General features: G+C 37.7%; 2 protein-coding genes across 4 annotated transcripts; both read right to left on the bottom strand.

The window, feature by feature from the left end:
- Positions 1 to 228: 228 nt before the first annotated feature.
- On the bottom strand, positions 229 to 1,363 carry sprn2 (shadow of prion protein 2). The gene has a single exon (XM_084932595.1). The coding sequence runs from the start codon at positions 781 to 783 to the stop codon at positions 229 to 231; it is 555 nt and encodes a 184-aa protein (XP_084788721.1). The 5' UTR covers positions 784 to 1,363.
- Positions 1,364 to 2,614: 1,251 nt separating this feature from the next.
- Positions 2,615 to 20,272, bottom strand: LOC146383714 (calsenilin-like). 3 transcript variants are annotated; one of them, XM_084935127.1, is made up of 9 exons: positions 19,948 to 20,272; positions 15,144 to 15,318; positions 7,338 to 7,462; positions 4,462 to 4,531; positions 4,129 to 4,199; positions 3,938 to 4,045; positions 3,729 to 3,833; positions 3,231 to 3,293; positions 2,615 to 3,137 (listed from the first exon to the last, which is right to left on the bottom strand). In XM_084935127.1, exons 1-9 carry the CDS (start codon positions 19,951 to 19,953, stop codon positions 3,090 to 3,092), a joined length of 771 nt encoding a protein of 256 aa, XP_084791253.1. In that variant the 5' UTR covers positions 19,954 to 20,272; the 3' UTR covers positions 2,615 to 3,089. The 3 variants fall into 3 exon arrangements, with proteins under 3 accessions (XP_084791253.1, XP_084791252.1, XP_084791254.1); XM_084935126.1 differs by having other exon boundaries at positions 15,144 to 15,342; positions 19,948 to 20,271; XM_084935128.1 differs by lacking the exon at positions 19,948 to 20,272 and adding an exon at positions 18,964 to 19,084 and having other exon boundaries at positions 15,144 to 15,342.
- Positions 20,273 to 20,723: the final 451 nt, after the last annotated feature.

Here is a 20,723-nt window from a genome sequence, read left to right on the forward strand (position 1 = left end):
TTACAAAAAATGTTGCTGTATCTCTTCAAGGGATATCAAGAGAGGGGTTATTAGAAAAATGCACAAGTGGACTACTTGTGTATTTTTTAACCAAACTCAGAAAAATCCTCCATGAGGATGACATGATGACATTTAATTCCAATAAAATGACACAGTAGAGATCATTTGTTCAAAAAAGCTTTAGTTTACTTTGATAAATGACAGCTTTTTCATTAATTAGATGGTGGATCACACGTCTCTTATCCAAGCTGCTGTAAGAAAAGGCAACACATGTCCCAGCCTGAGAAAGAGGTGAGTCGCAGGAGCAGGGGCAGCGCCTTTAACGAAGGCTCTCCAGAGAGACTGGTTGCAGCATCTTTGGTCTTGCTGGTAGTAAAGCTGTCGATCTTGCTCAGAGGCGACTGCTTTGTGGCCATAGTTATTTCCGGACCCATGCTTTGGCTTTCCAAGGAACCCCAGCCCGTACCCGGTGCCTGTGCCTCCCAGCATCCCCGCTGCTGCTGCACCTGCCCACTTTACACCCTGCTTGGAGAGGCCTCGATTCTGAGAGGGAGGCACCTTGTTACCAGTACCGCGACCTCTGAAGCTGCCTGCTCGCTTGCTGTATGCATACTGTGCACCTGGGCACAAAGCTGCAATAAGCAGCATCCAAACCCACAGTGAGGGGAGCTTTTGCTGGCCTGCCATCAGAGCAGAGCTGCAAAAACAGATTAGGTTGAGTAACCTGAACTTTAGAAAGAAAAAAATGTTATTAAAATGATACTGCGCTTCGTTAATTGTCATTTAGGACACGCACAGAGGAGTTTTTTGAAAGTCTGTCAGCAGCCTGTCAGCAGCCTGTCAGCAGTCAGTTCAGCTGGCGATAAAGCTTTTGATTTCCTGCGGCTCAGTAACAAAAGCTACATGCTCCCTAACCCTGACACAACAGATATCTAGAATGGCCCACATGTTCTGTAAACACGAGGATTAGCTGGGCATTATGTGGCACATTTGTTCTTCCATTCACTAGGTATTTGCTTCTTTTATCTCTCATAAACAGTGCATATCATATCAATTCTTAAAAAACATATCAGTGATGTATTTGGAACAGTAACCACATGTACATTATTGCAAAATATTTGGTAAGGGGCCTTTTAAAAAAACGTTAGAAAGTTGTTAAATAAAACTGATTAAATGTGTACATTATCTATAAAAAATACATTTTTAAGGAAACAAAATGGAATTTATTTACCTTTCTTAGGAGTTACTTAAAGAGGCTGTGATCCTGGAGCGGTTGTTGTTTATCAAACCACAACACAGCAGGGCTGCGAGGTGGTTTTCATCTTCATTTACAGACTATCAACCCAACCAACACAGTCAGCACCAAGACCCCTCCCCCCCCACCCCAACACACATACCCACCCACCCACAAAAAAAAAAAAAAAAAAAAATCCTGCTTTGCTATTGGTTCTACATCAATAATACAGAACAGGTTCAATGTTTTTGCTGACAGTGGATTTTCACACATGCAGTGTGAGTTTCTCTCATTACTCAGCAAATGGACATGAGTGCAAACAAATCAAAACATTACTGTCTCAACTAACATTTCATTTAGTATTTATTTATGTTTATGTCTACATAAAGTGTCTGACCACTAAAAATGTTCTGGGCTTATAACATTTTTCAGAATCCTGAGAAAAAAAAAAGTTCAGAAATAAAATTGTAGTCAAATTCTAGGAAAAAGTTTGTAATGAATATTGTAATTAAAATCAGAAAACCAAATCAGAAATCTAAATTAAATTCAGACTTCTGCCCCAAAAAAGTAAAACTGAAAAAGTCAGAATTCATTAAGTAATATAAGAACTGTGCAAAACCAGCAGGCGAATTAACTTCTTTTTCTCTCACCCATCCGGAATACTTCTTAAGGTTATGGTTAGGGTTATGGTTAGGGGCAGGGTTAGGTTTAATCGCAAGTCACCGTCAAATTATAATACGGGTAGGACGTTTTGTCAGAGTAGGATGGTTTCTCAGAACACCGGTCCTTTGGATGGAAGCATGGCCTGCAGAATAAGGGGGCAGTTGAGCCAGTGACTGATTGTGTGTGCATTTTTCTTTTTTAGTATTATTTCTTAAAGATTATAATTTAATGTCAGAACTTGAAAATGAAATTCCATTGTCAGACTTAGAGAATAAAACTATTTTTACATGGAACAAAGAACAAACCTGTAATGGAGAGGATAAAGAGAACTCTGAGGATGTAGAGCATGAGAGATGACTGTCTGCCAAAGGCTAAAAGATCAGGAATAATCCCTCTTGGGACCATGACCATGAAGCACTGGTTTAGATCAGGAATTTAAAGAAGCCCCCTGAGGCTTCATCTTGCACAACTGCAGTATTGTTTGTCTGACCTTATACAGTGACTTAAGACTGTGAATGACTTGTTTTACAGCATTTTAAGAGCTTTACTATTACAAAATGCCAGATTCAGTGCAACAAATTTGATACAATCACTTACTCTATACTCTATTTTCTATAAGGACTTTTAAACATATGGAAACTGATAAAATGCACATGTGGTATTTTTTTTGCCTGTTGCATTTTTTTTTTTATAAAAAGAAGGGATTCAGCAGGAGTATCAGTATGTGAGAGCAAATATTTATTTCAATTGGATTCTGGTAAGCACAACAATGTCTGGGTTTCATTTCTGCACAGTTGAATATAGTAACAAAGAATTCTCATTTGCACGTTTGTGGCAAAAAAATACAATAAAATGAATCATTTGTGTTTGAGGTGGTTTGCAGTACATGCTCTCTAATGTCAGGCGAACACTCATGCTCATCTGGTAATCACAGCACGTTGTTTCATGTGCAGAAATAAAAGTTGAAATATCATGCAAAGAAACATTGTTTTCTCAGGTGATTTTGGTGAATCCTGTACATTTCTCTGCATGAAACAGCTTGACTGGAAACTCAATAGTGTCCATCAGTTTGCAGTAGAAAGTGTCAAAACACCCAGTTTTTCCTTTTTAGGATAAATGAAATTGTTCAGGCCCAGACGTTTGTAGTGGGGAGCTCTATACAGCATTATTGGTCCACCTTTCTCTGCAGAAACTAGATGACGTTCTCAAACAGCTGCATAGAAGCCATTATATTTTCATCCTGTTATGGAAACAATAGTTATACAAGGAATATAGTGCATAAATTTGGCCAATCATCATGTGGCAAAATCTTTAGATTTACATAAGGATTTACCTTTTGGCAGGTTTCTATGAATTCATCTATTGTCACCACTCCATCTCTGTTACGGTCCATTTTCTGATCCATATTAAAGAAACAAAGCGGATAACATGAGGTAAAATAACAGGTTCTTTCTTTCTTTCAGTTTATTTATCATTCATTTCTTTCATGAATGACTAACTGAAAAAAAGTGTACACCCCTGTAGCCTGTTACAGTAACAAATAAAATGTGGCACTGGGTAGTAATTGGTAAATGGACTGGTTCTTATAGTACTTTTCTACTCTACTTGAGCACTCAGTGCTTCAATACAATATCTGGATGTACTAATGTACATTCACCGCATACTTTATTAGGTCCTCTGTTAAACTGCACACTAACACAAGGATCTAATCAGTCAGTTAAATGTCACAAACTCAATATAATTAAGTGACTTTGAGCATGGCAACTTTGTTGGTGCCAAATTTTAAAAACAGCTGATCAAACTGGGATTTTTGTTTCTGGATTAAGTATACCTGGAAGAACTTCTCCACATGTTCACCTGGGGAATCGTCTCGTACGCTGGGTAAAGTATACCTGCCCATCATGTCATAAATGGAGGTCATGATAGCCATCATTTCCTGCAGGAAAAAAGACAGACAAAGTGGACATTTATAGAAATCATAAAAGTGCAACAGATTTGGATTTTATTTATTTATTTTTTATCATTGTTCAGTGACTGTACCTCTTTTGTAATGTAGCCATCCTTGTTGATGTCATATAGATTAAATGCCCAGCGAAGTTTCTCCGTAACTGAGCCTCGAAGTAACACAGACAGACCTAGAACAAAGTCCTGTAAATGCAATCCATTGTTTAATTTCTTTTAAGCTTTTTATAAATGAAAACCTTTAAACTTGCAGCCCCTGCTGTACTCACCTCAAACCGGATGGAGCCATTTCTGTCCATGTCAAAAGCATTAAACAAGAAATGTGCATATGTAGTTGCATCTGAGAGAAAATAATGAAAAGCAAGAAATGACCATTGTTAATTGCAATGCATGTTTAGCACTGAATATTAACTGTAATCAACTGTGGTCCTTTTTAAAAAAATGAATCTAGAGGGAGTGAGAAAAATGTACTTAATTACTTAATGTTGCTATGGCAACTTTACAAAGAAACAGCATCTAGCAAATATAAACTGCACCTTTAAAATATCAAGTATCAAGTATCATGCTTATTATAATTTTTATTATCAAGTTGCATAATGTACCTCCTTGAGGGAAGAACTGTGAGTAAATGCTCTTGAACGTTTCTTCATCCACTAGCCCACTGGGACACTCCTATTGAAAGGTAAACAATAGAAAAAAAAGTCAGTGAAAGAAAAGAGTGTTTAACTCTGCTAATGAACAGTTAGGAGTCATTAACACATATGGACTTAGTGTATACCAGTTATGAAGTACAGAATATTAACAACATTAAAGGTGAGACACTAAAAGTGAATCAGGAAATTGCTGGGACATCCAATCCTGGAAAGATTGGGACTTGTCTTGAATACTTCCCACTTATAGAAAATAGTTCTTACAGCTGAATAATCAACTTCAAATTGATTGTAATTAGTGATACAAGCCTTCCCAGATTGATGGGAACACGGTCCTTGGTCTAAGGAGCTTGGAAAGAACTGAAGAAACTTCTTCGGTTCTAGAACTGAAGAAGTTTCTCAGTGAAACGTCTTTAAGCAACTTAAAGAAGTCCAGACGCTTTTCTTTCCAAGCTCCTTAGACTATGATGACCTGGATAACAGAAAAACCTTCACAGACAACATGGCCCTTGCTTCTCTAAGATGATGATGTCATTCCTCGTCGGCTTTGTGTCCCCCAGACCAGCAAACCACCCCTACTTGTGCTTTTTATAAACTTTTATGCTTACAGTAAATATGCACAAATATTGCATATTTTTTAATCATATTTTTCTAAATATCATCCTCAGTCAAATCAGGCTAAGAATGATATATAAACAAATCCTTTGGGAAATAGACAGGAATCAGATTGGAAAGCTACAGGTGGTTATCTGTCTATCTATCTATCTATCTATATATATATATGGAGAGAGAGAGAGAGAGCGAGAGAGAGAGAGCGTATGTTGCATTGTCTTAAGGAAAAAACTTAAGGAAATCTTATTTGAGACCTTGTAAGATCAACGTTTACTCAAAGAATTGATTTGTCATAAAACAACGCAACAATTGTAGTAACACTGATACATGTGTGGAGAATACCTTGCTTGTGCTGGGAAAAGAAAGTGCAATAAACTACACAGGAATGAAGCAAAAACTTTGATTTCATTTGGCAAAAAAAGTGTGGAAACCGCTTTTAGTGCAAAATGTAATAAGCTGCAAAAACAACTAAAAAACTCAGATTGAACAATAAACTTTGGTGATTGCTCTGCTCGTTTAGTGTTACCTGGAATTCCAAAGCAAAGTGGAATACAGCACCGGGTATCAACTAATACTCTTGTACTTAATACTACTGTACTTATCCTGCTATGACAAGTCAGAACGTCTGCTGTGAAAACAAATCTGTTTGGTTAGTTAAAATCATCTTCTTGATATCATCATTAAAGATTTGTTTATGCTGGACATTTCTCTGCGCAACTCTTTATGTATCATTAATGCCTCTGAAGACTCTTAAAACATTTTCAGGCTTCTTTTGTTTCTAAGTTTAAAGCTTCTTTGTTTACATCAGCTTGCGGTCTTCTCCTTCCCCTCTTTAATGGAGCTTTGCTTCCTATTACAACCACTTACTGTCGATATCTATTACCCCGTCCTGCAGTGGGCAAAAATATGTGTTAAGTCACTCCCAAGTTTATGCGTGCATGCCGTGGTTGACCAATACGATTTGAGCAATACATGCACCGGCTCATAAAAAGAAAGAAATGGGCAAAAGTGCTGAAGCTGCCATCAAAATAAAGATTTCTGCCCTTAGGCACTTGCATGCACACTTATTGTTTACACACACACACACGCACGCACGCACGCACGCCACAAAATAGATTGGACAGCACATCCAGCTCTCATTTTCAATAATCTTCTTGTTCAATTGTACATTTGGAGAGAAACGATTTTACATGATTACACATTTTTTTTTGTTTGAAAAAAGGGGAAAAATGGTAGTATCTGACTAGGATGCTTCCTGCATTCCTCACAGGTGAGTTGCTTTATACCTGTCCTGCAGAGAGGAAACCCTACGCACACCCAGGAATCACTGGAGAGATTATGTTACTGGGCTGGGTATCCCCCGTGAAGAGCCTGGGCGAGGGAGGTCTGAGCTTCTCTGCTTAGACAACCCAATAAGATGCAACAAATAGATAGAATATAAAAGTAATTTCCTCTAAGCCTGGGATTTTTAAAGTTTTTATGACTGAAGTGCCAAAATGTGCACATAAAACACTATAATTCCAATCATATGTTTAGAGTAGGCTACCTGAAAAGTGGCCTGAGCAACACAGGAGAACTTCTTAAACTGACGCAGTAGTCCCATAACGTATTAAAAATAGATTCAGTATTCAGTCAGTCTGTGAAGTTTTATGGTTTTATTTGGTTTATTAGTGATTGTCATATCTCTGTTTAAAAGATGCCGGTTTATATTATAACGGTCATTTTTGTGCCAGTTTCGAGTGCTCTTGTGGTCCAATCCTTGAAGCCAGGATTCAAAACTTTCTGGAAGTCCATGTTATTGACATTTGATGATTAATAATTACACACAGTTTAGACATAAAAACCTGGTTGTCTATATATGTTTACAAGAACTTTTCTTGTACTTTTCATTATATTGAATATTTTTTTTGTAGCATTTATATTCATTTTAATAGAAGGAATGGTTAGAGAGTGCTCCACAGGAAATTAAGTTAAATGATGCTTCTTTTTATGCAAAGTACATTGAATTTATGTGTAATGAAGTGTGCTTATATTTTATAATTAAGTAACTACTCTATAATTAATCAATCAAACTGCAACTCACAATGTCACAAATACATAAAGGATAATAGCAAAACACGTGGTTAGGGAAAGATGCTCCTTTGTGCTAAAACACTGCCAAATAATAAAGAGTAAAACTGATGAACCGCTTCTAAGTATGCTGATTGTTTTCTCACATTCTTAAAGCCTCTGTAAAGCGACTGCAGCTCCTTCCTGGTGAACTGCGTCTGGGCTTGGAGCTGTTCGAGGCCCTCAGGTTGGTGACGCACCATGGAGAGTTCAAGGTCACTGTCACTGCTGTCTGTCACACGAAAAGAGACAAAAAGGGGAAACGAGAGGGTGGAAGGAAAGGGGGAAGAAACAGCAGTAAGACTAGAAAGAAAGAAAAAGGAAATCATAGAGGCAAAACATTTACATTTACATCCTATAACTCAAAATGCTCACCATCTTCACAGAAACAACACAAACATGGAGAGGTTTAAGAGGGAGAGGGACGACAAATGGGTGGAAGCAACGGTGTAAGAAGAATGTTCAACATCGTACAAGTAAAAAATAAGAAGATGAAACAGAAAGAAAGACGTGGGAGTTGTTTTGAGAGAAAGAGAGAAACTTGTAGCATTGAAGTATTATGCTAAAGTAACACAGCAAACTCTTCCAGTTCTAGTTGAGCTATTTGGTGCAGTGCTACATTTTTATGAACATTGCATGAAGGAATATTTTTTGCTAAAGGCGTAACAGAAATAATCTTGATAGAAAAAGCTTTTTCTTCTTCATAATTTTGTTTATGAAGAAATAACCAGGCAGAAAGTACATGCTGCTATGCTTTTTTTTTTTTTTTTGGCATTTTCAAGGTCGCTGTTGGCATCCTGATGCTTAAATGAAAAGATATTAGACAAGGGTGATTTAAAGCACATTTTTAGGGTTGCAAAAGCAAAAGGAGTTGCACATTTTTAGACAGCCACTGGCATTTAATGCAGTTACACCTGTGTTTGACAAGCTTAAATGCCAACTGTGAGAAAAAAAGCTTGCTTCGTCAGCCTTAAGGACCAAAAAATGTACATACTGCGATTACCAAAAACCAAGAATTTCCAAAAACAGCTGGAATGCAATTACAGTCGCATGTAATAATGTGCAGAGGAATACCATTGTAGGTACTCACCATCTTCATGAGAATGCCACAGATATAGCAAGTTGAACAAGATATGGGAGAGGTTGAGAAACAGGGAAGGAGAAATTGATATGACTGTTAAAAAATATTTAGTTAGACCAAAATTTTTACCGATACAGAAAATTAAAAGGTTTGGTTCAGGGTTGCTGTAAAAAAAACACTGTAAGAATTTGTTCATGAAGAGGCCTCATAGTGTCTTTCAAAGTTACTCTTTTTTTATGGACTTCGAGTTTTGTTCAAAAGTCCATGAATTTGTCCCAATAAACACAATAAGTTTTGTCATGAAAAGAGTTACAAGGGGATTAATTAACTGTCAGTACGGGAAAATTCAACTTACTGCATGTGCATGACTATTGTTAACTTTTCCATTTCTATTACGTATATAAAAAACCCTGTGAGATATTAAAGGCTATCCTACAAAGATCAATGTTTCATTTCTCTCTTTCTCTGTCTTACCTTCCAGTGACAAAGGGTCGCAAATCCCAAACTGTTTGAGGACAACAATACATAGTCCAATAACAACAATGATAGCAATTATTTCCATGCCCTCCAAAGCCATCGTTGCAATTCATTAGATATAGCTTCTGCAAAAGCCCTTTAAAAAAAAACCCTTTAAAATAACAACTGACATATAACACTTGCTATAGTGCAAGCTCCGCTAGTTGTTAGTTTTCATATGCAAATGGCCAGTGAATGGGGGAAAAAAACAAAAGTGACTGCAGAGCCTTCTTCATTAAAGAAACAGGTTCAAAGTCCATTTTTGCTCCTGCAGGTAGATAAAAAAATCACTGAATCTGAGTTCCCCCAAATTATCCAAAGTTATCCCCAGTTGCAGATGTTTCAGTTCTGCTGCGGCTCAGCAGCGTTTCGCATCCTGCTGGATCTTTCCCACAGTCCCATCAACTCAGGGCTCCACCTCCACTTACACTGTCTTGAGCTGTGTGTTTGAGGTTGTGGGCGGGTGGGTGGATCAGTGTTACTGAAGGGATTCCTCTGCTAATAGTTTCTGATTGGCAATCTGCGATGTCTAAATATGCCCGGTCATGATAAAGATGCAAAATGATATACCAAGCACTGATTCACATCTTCTGATGTTTGGGATATTAACAGCACTCATAAAGAAAACTATTGTGTCCTGTGTGGTGCTGCCTGTGTCTACAGGACTGCTCAGCAATGCACGCACTCAATAATACAGATGTATTCACTCTGAGCTCAAAAGCAGTTAGACCACTGTGATTGTAAAAACTGTGCCTTTTATGACATTGCAAAAAACAAAACAAAAGCTGAAATGAACTATTGCTATCCTGCAAAGCTAAACTGACAACAGATATATATATTTTATAAATAATGTATGTAAGAGTATTTATATATACTTTTTGAGTTTTTTATGATTATGCTCTATTGTAAAGATCATTGGGATAGTTCACAACTGATGAGTCTGCACAACATAATGGACTCAATGTAAGTAGGAAAGAGGGGTGGAAAGCAAATCAATTGTGCAGAGTAACAATATTGGTCTGTGAGCAGGCAGAGGATGTATGCCAGATATGCATTTCGATGGTCAGGGAGGGTTTATGTAAGTTAGAGAGTTTAAATGGACCTAATGAACGGGGATAGTTCCCTGCCAAAAATACAAGAAATATCAATAGTAGAGCTGCCGAGCTCCTCAAATGTACATTTGGACGATGTAATTTAGACTGAGACCTGATGTCGTTGTGCATTATGAAAATGTATGGGTTTTTTGTAAAAAGGTGTCTATCAGCTACTTATTGCTCATTTTCTGAAAAAAGGCTTCTGTTTATTTGATTAGGACATTATATATGGCATAATCAAATACATTGTATTCATTTATTTTAGTAAATTTAGACCTACTTCATAATATGTGTCTACACTGTAACAAATTGCTGTAAAAATACAATATATTTTGTACAGCAATACACCACTTTTTGTAAATACAGCCATATACTGCAAATGCTGATGTAGAAAATATTAACAGCAATCATTTCTATTATTGTAGCAGCTCAAGAAGATGGTCTATGAAGGCAAACTTTTATGAGTTCAAACTCTGACTCTAAATTGAGTTCACACATGATGATTCCTATATTGGTCACCAGCATGACCTGTATTTTTTCCATAATTTTTTGGCTTTTTGCAGTGAAGAGTAAATAGGAAAGTGGGTAAACATGCCCATCAAAGGGCCTCAGGTCAGAGTCAAACCTGCGCTGTTGCATTTAGCTTTGTATGGTTGCCTGCTTAAACTATTAGCTAGGTTTTGCATCTTTTTTGTTTACATTATTATCATCATCAAAAATAATATCTATGTTTAGCACAACAGCTCATTAAAACTTTCATTCTGATTGCCAATTGGAGTCTGTGTGATCCTTGCTGTTATTATTTTTTATTTCATAATAAAAGTCTCATGGTTGTGACACCCTGACATTTGAGAAGATACAAATTTCTGGACATTGACAAAAAAATAGTACTTTAAAATACTCTGTAGTATACTACAAAGTGTATATTTTATACATTATAGCACTGTTATAGTTACAGTTACTGTTTATCACAGTAAGAAACTGTTATTGTAGAGTACAGATGTAAAATGACCGTTTAATCCTGTAAAATCTCAATGATTGTAGTTTCCTGTCATTCAACAATGAAATTTACTACATTGTAAGCTCAACTTGGGCTTTTACTCAGCACTGTAAACTGTAAAGTAGAGCAGATGTACTGCCCAGCTAACAAAATGCAGGAACTTGTTATTTCTTTTATGTGGATTTTTTGCAACCTGTCTTTTTTGTGAGATGGACTCAGCCAATATATAAAACATGCAAGATGCATGAGCTCATGAGGGAACCTTCCATAAAAATAATGCATCATTACATTGTTTAATGCACCTTAAGTGCTGATGTATTCCTGTTCTTCTATTAAATACAGACAAGAGTGAGGTGGCTTAAGCTCGCAGAGATGCCGACAGCCATCAGTTCCATCATCAGGCTTTAATGACTACACTGAAAGCAACATTACAGCCTGGAGTCTAAGCCATCAATCAAAACTTCTTGTCAAACAATTAAATTAGCTAGCTAGGACATTTTTTCTTGATGCAGGCATGGAGGTCTGGTTTAAGGCACAGGTCTTAATATCTACGCATTCAAATGGTACATTTGGGCTTTCCATTCAGGTTACAGTTGTGTTGCTTTTGAAACTTAAGAGGTCACTTCTATGAATCAGCGGTTCCCAACCCCCGGGCCATGGGCCGGTACCGGTCCGTGACTCGTTTGGTACCGGGCCGCGAGAGTTGAGGCTTGGGTGTGAAATTGATGGTTTTCAGGGTTTTTATCGGTTATTAACGTTAATTTTTTAAAATCGTTTTTATCGTTAACTCGGTTTCCCTGGGTCTTTTCTAGCGTGTTATGAATGAATCTTCTTTTTCTGGTACAGGTACTGGTTTTATTTTGTTGTATTTATCCACGACACCTTAAAGGCCGGTCTGTGAAAATATTGTGGGACATAAACCGGTCTGTGGCGCAAAAAAGGTTGGGGACCGCTGGTATGAATCACCAAAGAAAACATGAACTATAAAGCTATCATTGTTAGTTCTGTATTTCCATAATAGGGTATTTAAAAATGTCCTTACCTCATCCTTTTAGAGATGATATGATTTGGAAAAAGAATAAATGCGTTCACTATTTATCGAGTTATAATGAAATTTGCTAGTTGCCCAATTTAGTTATTAAGCAGAAACAGGGCCAGCAACAGCAACAACGTGAACTATTTTAACTGTATTTTAACAGTTTCTTCAGATCTTGTGCTTTCATTTTCTTTACTAACATCAAATACAGCAACAAGGAAAGAAAACTCTATACAGATACAGAATATCTATATTATAATGTAATGATTTCCAAGATATAATTGAGGGCATTTTTTATTTTAGACTAACAGATTTGTCCCCTCTGGATGGGTGTGATGTACAAGCTGGCCAAGAGCAGGAACAGTGAGCTTGTTGTAGAGTCTTTTCTAAAGGAACTTTCAGCTGCTCCCTTATTCTGCAAGTGGATCTACGTGTTTGATTTGGCACAGTTCCCCTTCCTGACACAATCCTCCCATTTATCAGGGATTTACACCACTACTAGGCGTACACTAGCTTGGCTGTCGTTTGTATTTCCTCCCAGAATTGAACTGAGGATCTTTCACATGTTGGGGCAGGTGTGTAAAGCTTTACACCATGGAGCCACTAAACCGAGCCTTGTCTAATGGTGACAAGTTATGATTTCATATAGATTTTACACTGAGCATCATCAAAGTGGAAGACCTTCCAAGTCAGTGTTGCATTTGAAGTGCTCCCACTATAGCACAACAACAACAACAAGACAAACAAAGTCACAATCTCCAGGTTTTTAGTTGCTTTGGAGTTTTTTTGAATTCTTATTTTGAGTTTTCTTTTCATTGCCAATGTTATCCTAACACATTGAACCCTGAAGTGTATCATTTTTGATTTATTTTGACACTTTTTTCTGGCTGTTATTTCATCGTTTAGGCTTTAAAGAGTTAAGTCTTTAATTATTGTTGAGATTTTGAGTCCTGTTTAGAGTTGATTATCATATATAGTAATTACTGGTTTTTATATACCTTCAGTTTCTATTGCGAGTTTCTTTCTAATGTGTTTAGTTCCCAAAGGTTTTCCTAGTTGTTCCTCTGTCTGTCTCGCCTTCTGTGTTTTCCCTTGAGTTAGTTCATTTGTGTTTCATTGTTTTCAGTACATTCCCTGTTTTATTCTTATAGTTAGTTTCGTGAGGTGGGTTTTACTTCCTGAATGTCTGCACTGATGTCTCATTCCAACTTTTGTCTAATCAGCCCTTTAATATGTGCAAAAACAGTCCAGTCTTCCCTGTGTCCTTTGTTAAGATATCTTCTATCCTCTGTACTTGTCCTCTTTCCTTGTATCCATTTAGATTTTGGTTTTTTTTTCCTTCTGTTGATGTTTCACTATTTGTTTTATCATCATCCTAAAGAAAGTGTCTCCCCTTTTGTAAGTCAGCTTGCCTCCCGTGTTTGGGTCCTAACTCTGCACAAAATGACAAACAGACAAATTATAGATAATGCAAACATTAATTAAACATTAATTTAATGAAATACTTAATGACAGAATGATACCGATAAGTCTGTTAACTCACAGTTTGCATTTTTGCCAGCTTTCTTTCCGGTCTTCAAATAGGCTCAGTGTCATTAATATAGCAGCTCTGTTCCAGTCTTACAGGAAAATGTTTAAAGTGGACACACTTTATACTAAAAGTGTTGTTGAAGTGTGTACACTGCTTTTCCTCTCACACATGCTGCTTTGTCAGCAGTAGCTGTATTGCTTTCAGTCTGTATAATGTTTTTAACCTCTTCATATTTTCCCGGTGCTCAGTTCTATTATCTTTTGTGAAATCAACCACACTGCTGCCAGTTCACTTATCCATAACTGTGATTGATTGGATGCTGCCAGGTCCACTCATGTAAGCATGCAGGGAAAACCCTGGAATAGGCTGATAACCAAAGTCCTGTTACTGCTTATCCTGATCGTCAGTCTTAAGGTAAGTAAGTCCAGATAACAGAAAGATTCCCTGGGTATGTTGAATTGGCTGTGCAGTGCAGACCTACATCGCATCTGTTTTTTAGTTCATTTTAATGCATTTCATTTGATGCAGATGAATCTCCTCTTTCATAGACTCTACCAGTCACTGTACAACCGCACAGTATGAATGTCAGTGCAGCCCATCAGCTACTATAGACAGAGAGTGGTGTGTGTGAAATTCAGGTGCTGTAATCTCCACACGCCAGTAGATGGTGATAGTGCTGCAGAGACTGTGGAGGAGCTTTAACAAACCTTTAAATTTCTCTGAATAACCGTTCAAAAAACTAAAAATAATCTAATTCTAATTTTTGCTGTTCTCTGCTTTAAGTGCAAAATAGTGCTACCAGAAATATACTGGATGAGTTAAGATTAGCACACACATTCCCTTTCTGATGTTAAACATGAGATGGAATGCATTATTATAGATAAAAACAATATTTACACTATAATGGTACTCTTATAAGTGCAAAATATTGTGTTTGCCAAAAAGCATTTGCCCTCTTGTCTTCCTGTCCAAGACATATTGCCATCTGTCTGCTGGCAGAGAGACAAGTCAGCAGAAAATGAGTCTGGATGACAGGAGTGGGTCGTTTCCAGAAACCACAGAGGACAATTTCTATTAACCTCATTCTACATTTTTTTCCGGTAAAACAAGTGAAATGTGAGAAATGGAAAGAAAATCAAATGAAATTGTTAGGATGGATTGGGAAAAAAATGTCTGCACTGAAGGTATATGTCAATAACTTACATAAACCAAGAAAAGAGGGGCAGATGCTGGAAGACTCTGTGGCATTCATTTTTAAAAACGTGCCACTTTTCGCTTCTCAGGGAGTCAGACAAAGAATGGCAACAGTCTGTCTGTGTGTGTTTGAGAGAGAACGAATGACAAAGGAGGGTAAAAATATAAAAACTCAAGAGTGAAAGCCTCCACAATGCACTCATTGACTGGTTAAAAGCTGAAAAATGAAGTTTTTAGCTGAAAAAAGGTTTACATGGTAAAGAATGTGATACTTATAAAGTAAATCTATACTGCACATATGAATATGGTTAAAATCAATGTATTGTGTAGTACATGACAGCGGGCATGCACTCTTCCTATATTAATCCTGAGTTTCTCTTCCTCCACCCTGCTGTCACACACAATCAACAATTTCCACTGAGGGTATTAGCGTGGTGCTGCAGCCTTCTTTGTGCTTCTACCTGGGCCCTGCTGTGTGGTGCTGGCAATTATCCACTTCACAAGGCAGCACTTCATCAGAGATTTACGCGAGAGCCGTGGTCTCTGCCACTTTGAACCCTCCGTCTGACCGCCCGGGTTTGGCTCTTTCCCATTGGCATCCGGCAGCAGACCGCCATCGACCGCCTTTTCATCTGCCTGAAGACAGAAAGAAACTGTCCTCTGAGAGAGAAAAGAGAAGCAGACACACCTGATTTTAAAGAACTAGCCACGCTTTAAATCAGGGGAATAAAACAAAAGCGCCTCTCTGTAAGTGGATGTAAATATACCAGGTGTAATTATTTCAGGCTGTAAAATAGAGGCACTGCTAACTGTGGCGTGTCTCTTTACACTGAATTCATTCTTTAATATTTTGGTATTTTAGTCACAAATTAGATTTTAGAGAAAGTATTTCTCATTTTTAATAAAAATTACAGTTCTGCAGATCTTTTTTTTTTGATGTTGCATGGTTTAGCTCAGTAAGCCTGATTTAGTTCTCTTCAATGCCATGAACAGCTGAAAATGACTAAATCCATACAAACACAGTCAGCAATTAGCCAGTGAGAAATAGCTGAACATTTACCAGGTAACAAACCAGATTTTCCCTGTGGAGATGAACACCAAAGATTTTAAACAAGAATCAATATCTGACCCACATTTATCAAGTGGACACAAATGAATGTTAATGTGTTGCTTAAAGCAGGTTTAATGATTTTATCCACTTCACCAGAGCCTAAAAAACCTCACCAATATACTCAGAGCTCTTCTCTTTTGGAGTGTATTGTCTCGATGTCTAGGATGTTGTCTACAATGGTTAATATAGAAGCTGTAACCTAGAGAAATAACAAGCTGGGACTGGCACGTGGCTGAACAGACTTTGGCACACATAAGCAAAGAACTGCGCTGCAGAGAGTGAACAGTGTTAACGAGGAATAGAACTGATGTGGATGTTTAATAGAATAATGGTGTAGAAATCACAAGCTGCATCCATATTTATATTGTGAAATGAGTCAAAGCAACATTTAGACATTGATTTAATTTGTAATTGATGATCATTTAGTCATTTTAGTCATTAATTAAAAAGACTATTAAAAAGTGTTTCTTTATTTATCTGTCCTGCTGTGTGACCCATTTTCGGCCAAGCTTTAGCTATCAGACAGATTACCTCATTTGACTCTACAATACATTGGTATACAAAGGAGTTAATGGTCCACTCAATGTCTGCAAGGCGCCGAAATTCTTGTGGGTGCAAAGCAAGCCTGAATCATCATCCCTCCACCATCGTACTTATAGCTGGTACGAGGTGTTTGTGCTGATGTGCATTATGGCCAAACATCACCACTTGTTTCAGAAGTCTGGGGATTTGTTTTCAACTTCTCCTGGCAACCCTCTCAAACAAGCTAGACTTGTTCAGTCTTTTCCTAACTGTCAAGGTTAATATAGTAAGCAAAACTAAAACTAAATGTGAAAAAAAAAACCTTTTGGTTAACTAAAATAAAAACTAGACTTTGAAAAAAAAACTATTTTGTGAACTTAGAAAACCAACTAAAACAAAAATAGAGTGGAAATGCCCTCACTTTTAGTACCAAAATTTGACCAAAATGTTATTATAACTTGCCTGATGAGGCTTTAATGGACGTGGTTATTGAGATTTTGGTTATTGAGATGTCTTTAAAAGGCTCTGTGTTTTTATTCTAATACCTGCATGGATTTTTCCTAAATCTGACCTCTGACATGTGCCCTCCATACAATAATAATTAAAATGTAACACAGAAACCAATTGTTACAGCCCTGGGCCTTGGAGGGAGTGAGACTGCCTTTTTGTGTTCATGCAAATCCATGTGTGCCATGACTTGTGTGTGATTGGTTACTGGGAGACCCGTGCCAACCCTCTCTTATGCAGAATGAAGTGTGCCAGACCACACGGACGATTGGCTGCCCGGGGATCCCGTGATGCTCCAAGAGGCAATCAGTGGCTGATCGTGCCCACCTGTGGCTACAAAAGGCTGGAGGTCCTTCACTCAGTGGCTGCTGCTTAGGACTGAACATGCAGTTTGCCCTTCGTGCCTCCCTCTTCGATCTTTGTTGAACTTGTTCATATTGCTGAACTTTGTCAAACCTTGGTGCATGCTTTGAACCTGTTTAGAGTTTTGAGCTGCTAGCTGGCTGTGAGTAGATTTTTGTGATGCTGGCTTGCCTTAGTTAACCCTTAGCTTTTGTTTTGTGTGTGGCCAGCTTGCCTTAGTTAACCTTTAACTTTTACTCTTGACTGTTCTTTCTTTATGTAATAATTGTTTGCCCAGTGGTCTGTTGAACAGCCCTGTCGGTTTTCTGTTTAAAGTTTGTAATTAAAACCTTTTTCTTTACTCAGTTTTGTGTTGGGGGCTTGTGTATGTTACTCCTTCCCTGACACCTAGCAGAGGGGGTCGTAACACCAATGAAAACTAAACTGAACTGAAAACAAAAAGTCAAAAAGAAATAAAAAAGAACAATTATATAGAAATTATAACATTATAATAACTCTGTTATCTGCACTCTCATGAACTTTTCACATGCTAAGGCCTGTAGAATCTGAGCGTCATGTCCAGATTTGATTTTTTTTGCAGTTTCTTTGAGCATTGCACAGTCTGACCAGTCATCTTGAATGTTTTTCACTTGTGAATAATCTTTTTCACTGTATAATGTTGGAATTCTGTGTTAATGGCCTCATAAGTCTTCCCAGATTGATGAGCAGTGACAGTTGCTTCTCCAAGGTCATAGCTGATGCACTGACATTAACACACCTGAATGCTTCAGACCAGCAAACTGCAGACAATTTCTATGTTTTTAGAAGTGACCTTAACTTTTTTTCACATGATGGATTTAGAAATGTGCTTTCTGTCTGCAAAAACAGAGAAAGAAATGAAAAAGGTCTCCAGTAACAGGAGCGCTTCTGGGAACAGTGGCACAAAAGCTCTCATGTTACCACCACATTATATCATCACAACTCACATATTCAGTGTTTCTGTATCAGCAATGTAATTCACATTTCTGATTTTAAGCAGCACAAATGATGTACTGTGAAATAATATAAGAGTAGTGCTTTTTTATTGGCTTTGTCTCTTTTGTTGCTTTTTATTCTGAATGAGGTCTTTGGGCACGATCTCCCAACCTATCAGTGCTACTGTACCACGTGATGTTAAGATATGTAACTCTGCTTGCTTATCCTTTCCCACAGGTTTAGATTTAGAAGTTTCTTCTCCTTTCCTTTTAACTCTCTGCACACTGCATGAATAATGCAGCCATTAGATCTTATTGTTTAGAGGATATTTAGATGAAAGTATTAAGAGTGTTGTAGGAAACAACTGTCTGGGGAGTTCCTCTGTCCCCTATTTGAATATGGAAGGATGCTAAATCATCTTAGCATCAAGGCTGTTGCTCAATAATTCACACTGCTTAAAACTTCATCAATAAAAGATCAGAGTGGACAGCCATGGTGAGGTGAAGGATGACTAAGAATATAAGGAGTGATAGTAGAATACACACATAGCCTACATACACACAGGCATGTTGTATGCATCTGTGCCAGTCACACGCTCACATTTAAAAATGCATGACTACACATTTAGCAGTCTCATACATAAATGCAGCGTATAGCCTTCTGGCGCGTCTAAAACGGTCTCCTCTGACCTGAAATCTGATTTTACTTCACCCGAATCAAAATAAATTCAACAATCAAATAGATGTCATTGGAATTTACACATTTATTTACCTTTAAAGGGTAAACAGAACAAAATTAGACAAAATGATGTGTAAAGAACTCACATTCTGCTCTAGCAGATCCAAAAGGAGGTTATTTTGGGTCTTCACATCCGGGGAGCTGCATTATTAAAAGAGAGATGCTCCGTGCGATCTACCTCGTCGTGAACTCTCTGGGCACCCGACCCCCACTGAGCGTCACATATGTTACCTTTTTGCATGCACACACACCTGCATGCAGGCATGAGCTCACACATAGTGTTGTGTCGTGTTTTTGGTATCTTCAAGACTGCCTTGCAGTTTTGCTGCATGCATATGTTTTTGCCCTGTGTTTGAGCTCAGTCATGAACAACAAATGAGTATTCCTTTTAGTATTCTCCTTGAGGGCAGGATAGTAAGCTTTTAAGTTTTAAAACTTAGGAAACAAATCTCATTTAGAATGTACTTAAATAATGAAAGGTACTCTTTTCTAGTAAATTTACATTTCTAGGAGAAATACTTCGGGTTTTGCTCCACCACAGTAGTCCAAATCTCTAGATATAAAAATGATTAATAAATAAACAATAAGGAGCAAAAAATAACATATAATCAGCTGCAACATGTTTGAGGAAACATAAAACATCAATAACTGAATATAAAATTCATTACATCTGCATAGTCTTATAATGCAGATGTATTATAAGTTATGGTCAGTTACAGTTTCAAAGGGCTTATTTCACCTTTAATACTTCATGTGTGGTTTTCAGATAATACCAAGGTATTAGTTACTCCATAAGTTGGAATATTGATTTTGGAGTACTGTAAAAGGAGCATTGATGGATCTCTGTATCGTTAAAATATCACAAAATCATATGGTCCAGTCCTCTTTCTTTCAAATGTTCAGTTGTGAGACTTTTTAGCGCTGATAAATAACCAGAAGGTCAGAGCATGTGCGCTAGGGCAGGTAAGACACTGCAGGAGCATTATTGTGATTAATCGGTCTGTATTCTGGGTAAATCGTATTCAGCAATGACAGAAAGTAACAGTCAAAGTGATAAATGCTCACCCTACCTGCATTGCGTCTGGATTTCACTTGCTGTTTTGAGGAAAAAAATCGCTGCAACCTTCGTCTGCGCTCCTCAGATGAGACCCCGGGCGAGCTGCAGCCGCTTGCAGACACAGAGAGACATCAGCTATTTAGAGGAGGAGGAGCAGAGCTGCTCAGAGTCCTGCGCTCACAAGCTGAGCCGAACATAAACACTATACAGTTGTGATCATCACATCCAGCGTCGCAGGACAACACCTCTGAAGAAAAATGACTGAGTCATTGATCTAAGGGAAGAGTCGTGATCTTCAGCAGATACTGAAAAGTGCCAGTGCTCATCTCAACAAGTGAACAATTTATAGAGCTGCAGAGGCAGTGAAGTGTGGATGAGCTGTTTACATTGTGACAAATGTTATTAGAAGTACAGACACATTATAACCTGCAGCACTGGCGTGCGAGTCCCGGCCCAGTCGGCGTGCCTCTCTGAGGAAATTAAAAAAATATTGCTGTGTTGTCTGTAAGCTCCTGCTCAGATATCATAATGAAAAGATTATTATATACAGACATTCATCTATAAGGGCTTCTAAGGATTTCTCACTTGTAATTCGAGTTTGGTTTTGGGGCAAATGTCTGCTGTATAGGGAAAAATATTTCACATTCAGTTTCAGAGGATGGAAAGAATCATAATGCACTATGTAGAAAAGAGCATCTACATCTGACATTGAATAATTATAATTTTAGTTACTTGGAGGGATCATTTTGATCATTCTAGACCTGTAAATAGAAATATTATGATATTTGA

The sequence above is a fragment of the Perissodus microlepis genome, chromosome 7, assembly GCF_051167445.1.
Source record: "Perissodus microlepis isolate ML-2025 ecotype Zambia chromosome 7, ASM5116744v1, whole genome shotgun sequence".
Classification (NCBI taxonomy): domain Eukaryota; kingdom Metazoa; phylum Chordata; class Actinopteri; order Cichliformes; family Cichlidae; genus Perissodus; species Perissodus microlepis.